The sequence below is a fragment of the Megalobrama amblycephala genome, unplaced genomic scaffold (genome assembly GCF_018812025.1).
Source record: "Megalobrama amblycephala isolate DHTTF-2021 unplaced genomic scaffold, ASM1881202v1 scaffold199, whole genome shotgun sequence".
NCBI classification, from domain to species: Eukaryota; Metazoa; Chordata; class Actinopteri; order Cypriniformes; family Xenocyprididae; genus Megalobrama; species Megalobrama amblycephala.
This window is the reverse complement of record NW_025953336.1, coordinates 110,474-123,876: the sequence shown is the minus strand read 5'-3', so window position 1 is coordinate 123,876 and position 13,403 is coordinate 110,474. Positions and strand designations below refer to the sequence as shown.

At 37.2% G+C, this 13,403-nt stretch overlaps 1 protein-coding gene across 1 annotated transcript; it reads right to left on the bottom strand.

Annotated features, from left to right (window-relative positions):
• Positions 1–643: 643 nt before the first annotated feature.
• LOC125260903 lies at positions 644–13,399 on the bottom strand. Its single transcript, XM_048179406.1, has 15 exons — positions 13,271–13,399; positions 12,677–12,733; positions 12,129–12,203; positions 11,209–11,277; positions 11,056–11,109; positions 10,817–10,885; positions 10,656–10,709; positions 9,954–10,022; positions 9,789–9,848; positions 6,287–6,355; positions 6,141–6,194; positions 4,996–5,055; positions 4,687–4,901; positions 1,273–1,432; positions 644–741 (listed from the first exon to the last, which is right to left on the bottom strand). The coding sequence occupies exons 3-15, from the start codon at positions 12,175–12,177 to the stop codon at positions 644–646; spliced, it is 1,080 nt and encodes a 359-aa protein (XP_048035363.1). The 5' UTR covers positions 12,178–12,203; positions 12,677–12,733; positions 13,271–13,399.
• Positions 13,400–13,403: the final 4 nt, after the last annotated feature.

The following is a 13,403-nucleotide window of genomic DNA, read 5'->3' as shown; positions in this document are numbered from 1 at the left end:
TTTGCCATACATACAAAACGGAACTATTTTAATAGCTGAAACGATGTCTAACAGAACAGCACATATTCCCAGATAGCACACGTACGTCGTGCAGACATCTGTGCGACGTCGTCATTTTCGTCTGGAAGACGTATATTTTAGAGCGTTTGCTCATCTGCAATACGTCGCCGAGACGTCCCTTCCAGCTGTTAGAACGACGTCTAGGCGATGTCTATAAGACGTTAATAATTTAGAACGTCGGCAATCCGCTCTTTTACAGACGTTTATCAGATGTTTATACGTCTGCAAGACATCTGATTTATGTAGCCCAGACATCGTTTTAAGACATGATTCCTCCCATTAATAAAATTAACCCCCATAAAATGCAGCCACATCTTCACATGATTAAATAACCACAATAAAACACGCATTTGTTGATGGTTTTAAAAATATTTATTAGGCAAAAACGTATTTCTAATTCATTATATTGATTACAACTTTTAATTAATTATAAAAATCTATATTAACATAACGCCATATTCAAACAAAACAACAAACAATTAAATAAATTAAGATTAAAATTAAAAAATATATATATATATTAACATAACGCCATATTCAAACAAAACCATAAAATAAATTAAGATTAAAATTAAATAAACAATTACACCCTCCCTGGGGCCAAGCGGAGGAAATCTTTGATATATTTCTCCGCCTCTGCTTCCGTTGGTGACGGCAGGACGGGATTCCTCATGGCTGAAGCTGCATGTAAAAAAACAAACAAACAAACAAACAAAAACACTTTATTTTTTAAAACGAATAAATTTGTCAAAGACAGCCTATCAGCGAGTTTTCTTCCTGCGCGAGTCTACACTGATGCTGCGTGGAGAAGACACGTGTCCTGACGAGTTGTGAGGGAAAATGTGCTTAGGGTAAGTATAAAACAAATAACGTTATATTTTAATACTAATTATGTGTGGTGTCTGTGATCGATTATACAATAACCTTGAAATGACGTTATGTTGATTAGGTTGATCATGATAATCACCTTAGTTAGCTACTAACGAGCGAGTTGTGACCGTTTCTGTGGTTGGGCAACTGATCGGTTAACCCAAGGTTCGTTAAACAAAGCCATTATATTTGCTAACTATTTTTTAAAATGGCACTTTGCTGTTAGTTTTACCACATGTTTGATTATGTTTGACTCCTGAACATGTTAGCCAAGTACTTATTTAATTTAACGCTGTAACTTCCCGCCATTGGATCTAATGCATGTACAACTTTTGAACTTACCGGTTAGTAGAGACCCGATATTCAATTTTCTTATCCCCCGCTTGTCTCCTCTCCCACACCAGTTCAGTTGGCGGGCGACGTTGGTGCTGAACACCTTGGAGCAGATTCTCCAGACGGTCTTCTTCATATTTGGCCCGCCGCTGATGGATAATCTGTTCACCTTCAACAGGTACATTAAAATACGTTTTAGCAAAGAAATGGACCTCTTCTGTACTATACTAAACACTAGTACCCGTCAAATGTTTGGAATTAATTACCCTTATGTAATGTTTTTGAAAGTCTGTTCATGTTCACCGATTGCATTAATTTGATACAAAATTTAATCCAACAGCAAACATTTTTTGTTATATTCATATGAACTGTTTTCTATTTTGAAAAGCAATTCTTGCTTTACAAAGCTGAATTTTCAGCAGCACATGATCCTTCAGAAATCAGTCTAATATGCTGATTTTCTACTCAAGAAACATTTCTGATTATTATTAATGTTTAAAGTTGTGCTGCTTCATAGTTTTGTGGAAACTGTGATAAACTACCTTTCAAAAGTTTAGGGCAGGGATGGGCAAACTTGGTCCTGGAGGGCCACTGTCCTACAGAGTTTAGCTCAAACCCCAATTAAACACCTGAACCAGCCCATCAAGGTCTAATTAGGCATGCAAGAAACTTTGAGGCAGGTGTGTTGAGGCAAGCTGGAGCTAAACTTTGCAGGACAGTGGCCCTCTAGGACCGAGGTTGGAAACCCCTGGTTTAGGGTGAGTAAAAATTTTAATAAGCAAAATCAAAAATGACAAACACATTTATAACATTTCAGAAGATTTACATTTTCAAATAAATGCTGTTCATTTGAACTTTGTTCATCAAAGAATACTAAAAAATCACTGTTTTCTCAAACATGAAGTGGAAAAAACTATTTTAATGTGGATAATAAGAACCATCATCAATAATTGACCACCAATAGTAATTGCTAATATCCAAGCATAAAAATGACTTATGAGAATGTCATGTGACACTGAAGACTGGAGTAATGATGGTGAAAATCAAGCTTTGATCAGAATAAATGAAATTTACAATATATTCAAACAGAAAAATCATTTAAAATAGTAATAATATTTAAAGGAACACTTTTTTTGAAAAAAGGCTAATTTTCCTACTCCCCTAAACTTACCGTTTTCAAACCAATTCAGTTCGATCTCCGGGTCTGGCGGTACCACTTTTAGCATAGTTCATTGAATCTGATTAGACCGTTAGCATCTCGCTCAAAAATGACCAAAGAGTTTCGATATTTTTCCTATTTAAAACTTGACACTTCTGTAGTTATATCGTGTATTAAGACTGACGGAAAATGAAAAGCTATGATTTTCTAGGCCGATATAGCTAGGAACTATACTCTCATTCTGGCGTAATAATCAAGGAACTTTGCTGCCGTACTGTTGGTGCAGCAGGAGCGATGATATTACGCAGCGCCTCTCACAAATGTCTCCCTGGTTGCAAGGCACGCTCCCTGTGCAAACGGGGTCACAGCTGCTGCGTAATATCATGAAATGGATTTGAAAATGGTAAAACTCAACTGTTTAACTCTAGGAGAGTTGGAAAATGAGCCTATTTTCAAAAAAAGTGGAGTGTTCCTTTAACTGTTAAAGGGTTAGTTCACCCAAAAATGAAAATTCTGTCATTACTCAACCTCATGTCGTTCCAAACTCGTAAGACCTTCATTCATCTTCAGAACACAAATTAAGATATTTTAGTTGAAATCCGATAGCTCAGTGAGACCTCCATAGGGAGCAATGACATTTCCTCTCTCAAGATCCATTAATGTACTAAAAACATATTTAAATCAGTTCATGTGAGTACAGTGGTTCAATATTAATATTATAAAGCCACGAGAATATTTTTGGTGCACCAAAAAAAACAAAATAACGACTTATTTAGTGATGGTCGATTTCAAAACACTGCTTCAGGAAGATTCGGAGCACAAATGAATCAGAGTATTGAATCAGCTGTTCGGAGCGCCAAAGTCACGTGATTTCAGCAGTTTGGCGGTTTGACACGCGATCCGAATCATGATTCGACACACTGATTCATTATGCTCCAATGCTTCCTGAAGCAGTGTTTTGAAATCGGCCATCACTATATAAGTCGCTATTTTGTTTTGTTTTTTTGGCACACCAAAAATATTCTCGTCGCTTTATAATATTAATATTGAACCACTGTACTCACATGACCTGATTTAAATATGTTTTAGTACATTAAAGGGTTAGTTCACCCAAAAATGAAAATTATGTCATTAATGACTCACCCTCGTTCCAAACCCGTAAGACCTCCGTTCATCTTCAGAACACAGTTTAAGATATTTTAGATTTAGTCCGAGAGCTTTCTGTCCCTCCATTGAAAGTGTATGTACGGTAGACTGTCCATGTCCAGAAAGGTAATAAAAACATCATCAAAGTAGTCCATGTGACATCAGTGGGTTAGTTAGAAGTTTTTGAAGCATCGAAAATACATTTTGGTCCAAAAATAACAAAAACTACGACTTTATTCAGCATTGTATTCTCTTCCGGGTCTGTTGTCAATCCGGGTTCACGACTCCGCAGCGCACTGCTGACGTAAGACACTGCTGACGTGTTATCTGGTGCGCCAGAGTTTTGTTTACAGTATGAGGGAGACGCACGCTGTATTCAAGCTATTTTTTAAAATTGTGCATAAGTGTGCATGTCGCGGATGTCCTAATCGCCAAAAACAACGACGTAAAAGTGCATTACCAACGCCGACAGATGAAAGGATTCAGTGGAATCAATTCAGTGGAATCAATTCAGTGGAAAGGATTCCGGAAGAGAATACAATGCTGAATAAAGTCGTAGTTTTTGTTATTTTTGGACCAAAATGTATTTTCAATGCTTCAAAAACTTCTAACTAACCCACTGATGTCACATGGACTACTTTGATGATGTTTTTATTACCTTTCTGGACATGGACAGTATACCGTACCTACACTTTCAATGGAGGGACAGAAAGCTGTCAGACTAAATCTAAAATATCTTAAACTGTTTTCTGAAGATGAAACGGAGGTCTTACGGGTTTGGAACGACATGAGGGTGTGTCATTAATGACATAATTTTCATTTTTGGGTGAACTAACCCTTTAATGGATCTTGAGAGAGGAAGTGTCATTGCTGGCTATGAAGGCCTCACTGAGCCATTGGATTTCAACTAAAATATCTTTATTTGTGTTCCGAAGATTAACAAAGGTCTTACAGGTGTGGAACGACATTAGGGTGAGTAATCAATGACACAATTTTCATTTTTGAGTGAACTAACCCTTTAATGTTTTCAATCTTCATTTCAAACTTTTGGCAAGTAGCATATAAACATACACACTACATTTCATTAGTAATTGTAGGTTGACAATTCCATTTCTTACCATTCTCTGCATAAAACCTCTGTCTGACAGACTTTGCTCCAGCCGGTCTAGATCCTCAGTGGATGCAAGAGGAAAGATTCCATCTTCCTCCTCATTTTGCTCTGCCACTGGGGGTAAAAAGCGCCTGTTTCCCACTAGAGACTGGACCAGTGAAGTCAGGTGGTTTATCTTCATGTCCATTTTCTCTAGTGTTTCTAGAATGGCCCTTTCTACAGCTGCAGTACAGAAGAACATTTAATTTGGCATGTAGTTTTGATTAATAAAATAATGCATTTTACAATTTTTTTTTTAACTTGATAAATAACTTACATGTACATTGATTTGGAACCAGACGCAAGACTGGATTTTCCTGTCTCACGCCAGAAGTACCTGTAAGTAAAAATTTACTGTGAGGTTTTCAATGTTTTGTGACATTGTCACATGTTTTTGTGTTTTCATTGTCACGTGTGCCTCTGACTTGGTTCTTGGTAACAATCCACATGTCTGGGTTACATTTCACTCTAAATAATGTGACATTTTCATGAAGTGACCCCCACTCATATAATTTTTTTTTTTTTTTTTTTTGAGTTTCACTCTTTTACCTGGTTTGGTTAAAGGGTTAGTTCACCCAAAAATGAAAATCATGTCCTCAATTACTCACCCTCATGACGCCAAACCCGTAAGACCTTTGTTCATCTTCAGAACACAAATTAAGATATTTTTGATGAAATCCGAGGGCTGTCAGTTCCTTCATACTGCCTTTGCAATGAACACTTTGACTCTTTAGAAAGTTTATAAAGAGATCAGAAAACTAATCCATATGAATTTAGCAGTTCAGTCCAAATTTTCTGAAGACTCGATTGCTTTATATGATGAACAGATTCAATTTAGGTTTTTACTTGCATGTAAACCTTGACCATTGATCTTACCAGTGCTGATGCCGCTCTCTCTCCTATTGCGGTCTTTGATTCTGAAATTAGCTTGCTGATGATCAATAAAATGCAGCTCATATCTGTTTCTTTCATTGACGTATAATCCATTAAATTTGCATATAGCATGGGAATTGAAGATCGGATTTATATCCGTTTTGCGGTGACACATTTATGTGGCCAAGTGTAAATGAAATCGTCCGGTCTGTAAAAACGCATGAAGTAACCAGATGTAAACAGGCCTTTTATCGTTTTGAAGAGTTAAAGTGTCAGATGCAAAGACAGTCAGTGGAGGAACTGACATCTCTCAGATTTTATCAAAAATTTCTTACTTTGTGTTCTGAACGAAGGTCTTACTGGTGTGGAACAACATGAGGGTGAGTACTTAATGACAAATCTCATTTTGGGGTGAACTAACCCTTTAAGAGACATACTGGAGCTGAAAATGGGGGAGTTGGAAAGTAAAAACCATCAGCCTCAGCTTATTTAAGTTTTCATGATGGCATAAAACAATATATGTACAAAAATACTTTGTAGGTAACATACTCTGTTCTCTTCCTTGGTGGCCACCTGAGGGTCTCAGGACAGAAAAGGTGTGCTCTATGGATTGAACAGATGTAATTATAAGTATTAGATTGTTTAAATGTTGTGAATGTGTTTGATTTCCTCAGGCCTAATTAATGCTCTTGTACCTTGTGTGTTAAGTGGATCAACACCATAGCCGGCTCCGTGATGGTCTGGCTGAGAGATGCCCAGTGTCGCTGAGAAAGGTGGAGCAGGTAAGATTTGCTTGTTACCAACACAAGTTAACAAACACTAATATTTTAACAGAAAAGCATAACACAGATTTTGGTTCACTTCTTATAATAACAGTATGGTTCATTTATTCATTATTACACTGGCATTACCAACAATCTCCAGTCAGTAAATCAGGGTTTTTCTGAGTACATTAAGGACTCTAATGTAGTTTTTCACACTGGGGATGTGTTGTAGTCCATATTTGAGTGTGATTTATTCCTGGCACCCCCTGCAGCTTTGGTCTGGTCTAGGGTACGGTACGTACCACGATACTCTCATGGTGTACCGAACGTACCCCTGTCCATTCTCAAAATTCAAACAAAAATGTCAATTTTTACACTCCTTGATGTGGCATGACAGATCTCTGTACAGGCGCAAAGTGTGAGAGAGAACGTGATCATCTTTTCCTCTTTAAAGGGTTACTTCACCCAAAAATGAAATTTACACCTGTAAGTCCTTTGTTCATCTTCGCAACACAAATTAAGATATTTTTGATGAAATCTGGGGGTTTCTGTAGTAGGGATGGGCATTTCAAGCAAAAATAATATTCGATGATCGCTGGGAATTATTCAAATATTATTCGAAAATCGCACCCCTCCCCTGCATACACACATGCATGTAGGCCTACTATAATACACTACACACAGAGGGAGGGAGAGAGAGAGAGAGACAGTTCGCACTTTCATTGGGGAATAGGCTGTCTTAACCCAAGCCATATAATGATTAACTAATGACTAAACGCGTTATAACAGAACAGGCCTTGTGAACAGCCTGAATGACGGCACTTGTGTGAACATTGATTTTAACGTCTCTGTTACATGCCACGCTAGTCATGCCACGCGCCACCCTCTGTTTACATGAACGTGTCACCATTGAAAACGAGGATTTTTTAAAGATGAAAATCGCACAACCTGTTCGATATTCTATTAATTAAATCAACGAATTGAATATTCGAAAATCGTGAGACATCCCTATTCTGTAGTCAATATGACTACAGTGGTTCAACCTTAATGTTATGAAGGGACAAGAATACCTTTTGTGCGCAAAACCAAAACAAAAAGTGACTTTAACAATTTGAACTGTTGTCATACAGAGTTGATGTAGTGCAGTCTTCCATGTTTATGTCCGAACACCAGCTCAGTATTGGCCGAATCCTGTGTCAGCATCACACGCATCCATCGTTGTGCTCACGTGTACAGCTTCAGCCAGTACTGTTTTTATTTTCGTTTTGCGCACAAAGTATTCGCATCGCTTCATAACATTAAGGTTGAACCACTGTAGTCAGGTTGACTATTTTAACTATGTCTTGACTACCTTGACTACAGACATCAAAAGGTGCAATGATGTTGCTGCCTATGTGTGGTTCAGAAACCATTGGATTTCATCAACAATATCTTAATTTGTGTTCTGAAGATGAACGAAGGTCTTATGGGTTTCGGCTGACATGAGGGTGAATACTTGATGACAGAAACTTCATTTTTGGGTGAACTAACCCTTTAATAAATCATTGTGAATTCATTGAGTTTAGTTGCTGTTTTCAGCTCACATTCTGACAATCAAGCATCTGAGGCAGCGTTCGTGACACGTTGTATTAGTTGTTATATTTGATTATTAAATAAGTGATTTAATAAATGATCAATCACATCACCTCATTTTACAATCCTATTAGCCCTTTATTTAGATTAAAAAGCTGCATGTGCACTCCCTGTCATGCTGTTGGCTATATGCCACTGCAGTAAACGCATATCACAGTATTAAGGCTAATGATTAATCGATCAATTAATCGATCAATTCATTTAAACGATGATCAGTCATGGGTATTTGTGTAAATTGACATCCCTAATTACGACTTACAGTGCATCCAGAAAGTATTCACAGCGCTTCACTTTTTCCACATTTTGTGTTACAGCCTTATTCCAAAAGTGATTAAATTAATTATTTTCCTCAATTGTACAAACAATACCCCACCATGACAATGTGAAAGAAGTTTGTTTGAAATCTTTGCAAATATATTAAAAATAAAAAATTAAAAATCTCATGTACATAGGTATTCACAGCCTTTACTTTGTTAAAGCACCTTTGGCACCAATTACAGCCTCAAGTCTTTTTGAGTATGATGCGGTAAGCTTGGCACACCTATTTTTGGGCAGTTTCTTTCATCTTTGCAGGACCTCTCAAGCTCCACCAGAGAAATGCTGGAGCTCTGTCAGAGTGACCATTGGGTTCTTGGTCACCTCCCTGACTAAGGCCACGTTCTCACTGTCAGTTTTTGGGATTGACAATCGCATTTACTTACAGGTGTCAGTCTTAAAGTCTCGTTCACACAGCAACTTACAGTAGCGTCTGGAACACAGTAGCGTCTGTATGAACGTCCAACGAGAGTCAAGCCCATATTCTCTTACTAGTAACCATAACAACAGTGACCAACATAACATTAAAGATGGCGACGTCCATAAAACTCGAAAAGTATTATCACTTTTGACGTGACGAGACTAATTGAAGCGCAAGTTCATCCATCAAACATGGATGCAAACTCCTCACCTTTCAGTGACAACTCACCTTTTTGAGATTAAAATAGGTCAATTATGGGATTTGCATAGATCCAATGAGAAAGTGTTTTTATGGAGGTGAGGGGGTGGGGTCTTACAAGGGTACTTGGTGGTTTCAATAAGTACTGTACATTGTTTCCTTTACTCTTACTTTAAAAACTAATGTCTTTTAAAGGGGAATATTTTATGTATTTGAGGTCTGAGATGTGGGAACGGTGAAGAGAGAGAGGGCAAACAGTTTGCAGTTTAGCTCAGTATTGCCGTCTATTCAGCCAATATTGTCTTAAATATTCTGCATTACAGTTTTGAATATATACGGTATTAAAAATAAATCAGGCACATATAAATGTCCTGAAACACGACTTCTGGCTGCATGTCAATATCCATGGATTAGGTTTATTTGACAAGTTGTAAGGAACACTTTCGAGCCCAACCTTTAGTGTAATCGTTAGTTTTACTTGCGTTTTCGGAGTTTCCTCTGTTAAATCCAGTCACGCAGAAGGTTCTTTTGCCACTCAGTCCAGCTGAGGGAGCGCGTTCCGGCGGGAAAGTGACGTTGATGCATACCCTCTATACTTAAGCACGTGTTTTTTTTGTTTGTTTGTTTTTTAAATAAATTTGCAAAGATTTCAAACAAACATCTTTCATGTTGTCACTATGGGGTATTGTTTGTAGAATTTTTGAGGGGGAAAAAATTTATTTAATCCTTTTTGGAATAAGGCTGTAACTGAGAATACTTTCTGGATGTATTATATATCTGCACAAAATGATGTGAATGCACAAGTGAACTTGAGTGTGCTGTTGTTTCTTCTTTTGTTTTATTTATTTTCATTATTTTTTTTCTTACTCTGTGTTCTTCCTTGGTGGTCACAATCACCTGAGGGTCTCAGGACAGAAAAGGTGTGCTCTGTGGATTTGAAAAGATAATGTAATAAACAGTTTTAGATTTTGTTGAAGTTGAAATGTTTTTGGTTTCTTCCTCCCTATTCTATTGTAATTAATGCTCTTGTACCTTGTGTGTTAGGTGGATCAACACCATAGCCGGCTCCGTGATGGTCTGCCTGAGGGATGCCCAGTGTCGCTGAGAAAGGTGGAGAAGATAAGATTTGCTTATCAACACAAGTAAACGCACAGAAAAATGTGTTGCTAATTGAAATTTTAGAAAAGAATAAAACCAAAGAATTGCATGAATTACAACAAGAGATCCACCAATGTATCAGCCAATACAAGCAATTATTTCTGTTATCAGCTGATTGTTTAGAAACTGCTGATATTCAGGACAGTTTATATGTTCTCAATCAAAACGGGCTGGAAAAAAGTGTTTAGACGGCAAATCTTGCTGTGTGTGTGAAGAAAATCAAAATTAACACAACAAACGCATTAACAGTTAAAAATAGGGGTGTAACGATACATCGTTATATCGCGATATAAAACGCGATGATATGTATCGGTGATATGATTCGATATGATCCGTGATATAGGCCCGGTTTCACAGACAGGGCTTAGGCTAAGCCAGGATTAGGCCTTAGTTATATATCTTATAACTTATATCCTAGTTCAATTAGGATATTTAAGTAGCTTTTATAAATGTACACTAGAAAAAAAACATTACTGGTGTGCATCTCCTTAGCTGTTATAAATTCACTGAAAACCACAGCTTCTTGGGGCTTATTGCTTTATTACAACTCTGTAATAGTGATCAAATGTAACTTACTCTGTGTTCTTCCTTGGTGGTCCCCTGAGGGTCTCAGGACAGAAAAGGTGTGCTCTATGGATTGAAAAGATCATCTAATATTATGCTGTTTAAAATTCTGTAAAGTGCTCTAAATAGCTTCTCTTGTTTCCTCCTCCTTATTGTAATTAATGCTCTTGTACCTTGTGTGTTAGGTGGATGAACACTCCAGCCGGCTCCGTGATGGTCTGCCTGAGAGATGCCCACAGTCGCTGAGAAAATTGGAGTGGGTAAGTTGCATTTATTACATTTGCAAATTAACAGTACATTGCAATTGCAATTTGAACTTTTTTTTTTTTTTTTTTTTTTTTTCATTAACTTGATTCTATTTGGGTGAGGGGTGTAAAATTTACTTAAGTGAATTTATGTGCATTTATCTTACTCTGCGTTCTTCCAAGGTGGTCCCCTGAGGGTCTCATGACAGAAAAGGTGTGGTCTATGGTTTGAACGCAAAATATTATGTTATTTAGTTTTAGATTGTTTAAATGCTGTGAATGTGTTTCTGATTTCCTCATCCCTGATTGTGCTCTTGTACCTTGTGTGTTAGGTGGATCAATACTCCAACCGTCTCCGTGATGGTCTGGCTGAGAAACACGCACTGGAGCTGCAAAAGGATGGATTGTGTAAGTTGCACATGTAATTGTGAGGTTACTGTTCCTCCATTAACAGGGCATTTCCCCATAACTTACACACTTTAAAGATGATAAACATAATTGTAAAAGTAATGCATATGAAGTTTCTCTATGTATTGATAGCCTCCACTCCAATATTACTGCTACGCAAGACTTGATAGAGAACTCTGTATTTGCACGTTGTCTGAAATAAGTGTATGCACGCTCTCACGGCACGCGCAAGTTTTCTTTTGCGTCTTGCTCTTGAATATTTAAATTAGCCAGGCTTAAATGAGTTTAGTTTAAACACACAGATAGCAATGTGTGCTGTTCAGGTCTCACCTGCACTCACATCAACACCCGGGTGATAACAGTGTAAATGACTGGACATTAGAGCATACAGCACTAGCATTGAACAAAGTTTACACTGAGTGACTGTTTTGTCCACGCTTTCTGATTATCGTTGTAACATTTTTAGAAGCCAGAATGCGCATCCATCGACTGAAATATACATTATCTGAACTCTGTCCATCTTCCACGTTGCTATTTTAAACAAACCATATTAGCCTATAGATGGGTCGTTTTTCGAGATGGACCGGGGTGCAAGTGCGTGCCGAACTGTAAGTGGAGAACGGTACTTTTTTTCTTTTTCTTTTTTTTTACCGAGAACCGTTGCACCCCTACTGTGTTCATTAAAGACATCTTAATGAAAATAGAAAATAGTTTATGGGTTAGGAATGACACAATTCACAAAAGTTTCTTTGAGTCAAATAACCCATTAATTGGATCACATGTTTGACTTCATTTGAGCATTCCCACCAGCCAGATACAACTAATAATTTACCTTGAAAGCTGGGGAGACTCTCACACCAGGTCTGCTGTTGGTCTTCCATATCACTTTGTTGCTGATTAACAAATGCTGTTGACAGTCGGGGGTCATTAGTGATGTTCATTTTGATAGCTACAGTTCTGCAGCTGTATGTTTCAACAGTTACTTAATTCAGCGGTTCTTAATTCTTTTCCTGCACAGGAAATCTGTTAAGGTTTAGTTCAATTAGGAACATTCATTCAAGGATTTGCGCAACGCCACTGCCTGATGAAACTAGAGAAGTGTGACGTAATATAACTCTATGAATAAATACAATTTAAAGGGATGTCTTATGCACTTTAATGTCCTTTGAATGGAAAATATATGCTCCCTTCGAACTGGAATCATGGTGGATCCTGTGAAATCCACGGTCGAATAGCACAAATGTCTGAAGTGATAAGAGATATACAAAATGTGACGAACAGGATTAAGAACCGCTGACATAGTTGTAGCTTTAAATAATAATTGTAGATTTGGATAGAACAATTAAAATGATTTAAGATAAGAGACACTTCAGGACTTACAGTTGCTTAAAGAGTTTACAGCTCTGCTCTGCAAAACCTGAGGTTGCACAACAGGACCTGATAAAAGGGAAATTTAGTTTTTGTATTCTGGCTGTTATGCACTTTTAATCTTACTTATTTCATACTGGGCCATTCTGTGTAAATCAACCAAATTTGAGAATTACATAGATCAATTTTTTGATGTTGAAAAAAAATGTTGAAGAAAGAAAAACAAATGGTGATGAAAGCAAAAATATTGAATGTCATGGATCATTTTTTTTTTTTAATTGTCATCAACACATAAGATTTTACTAATATACTACCGATCTCTGTAAAAATAACGTTTTGAAAAAAAAAAATTCATTTTGACACGCACACGCACACACACACACACACACACACACACACACAAAAAATACACATGGACATCCATACACATCCATGACAAAAATATACATCCATGACATTTAATAGTTTGGCTTTCTTCATTTATGCATTTCTTTCATCAGGGGGGAAAAAAAATTAAAATTGGAGTTTAAATGTAATGTGTATTGTTATTCATATCATTCATTTTATTACCATGTTTTACATGTTTTTACATTTATTTTCCATTACCTTTTTTCTTTGTGCGTTTTGGAATTGATGGAGGTTTTGGTGCTGGTGGAACACTTTCTTTGTCTGCAGTTTTTCTTTTTTTAAGAGGTGGTTGTTCTGGTGCCTCATCATCCGATGAGTAGATGTGGTTGGA

Excerpts from the sequence above, each read along its gene's own strand:
- LOC125260903 (XM_048179406.1), bottom strand. The coding sequence starts at position 12,177 with ATGGAAGACCAACAGCAGACCTGGTGTGAGAGTCTCCCCAGCTTTCAA. Across the intron at positions 10,023-10,655 it reads CCACCAAGGAAGAACACAGA|CGACACTGGGCATCCCTCAG; the intron begins GTAAGTTACATT and ends CACCTTTCTCAG. Across the intron at positions 6,356-9,788 it reads CCACCAAGGAAGAACACAGA|CGACACTGGGCATCTCTCAG; the intron begins GTAAGAAAAAAA and ends CACCTTTCTCAG.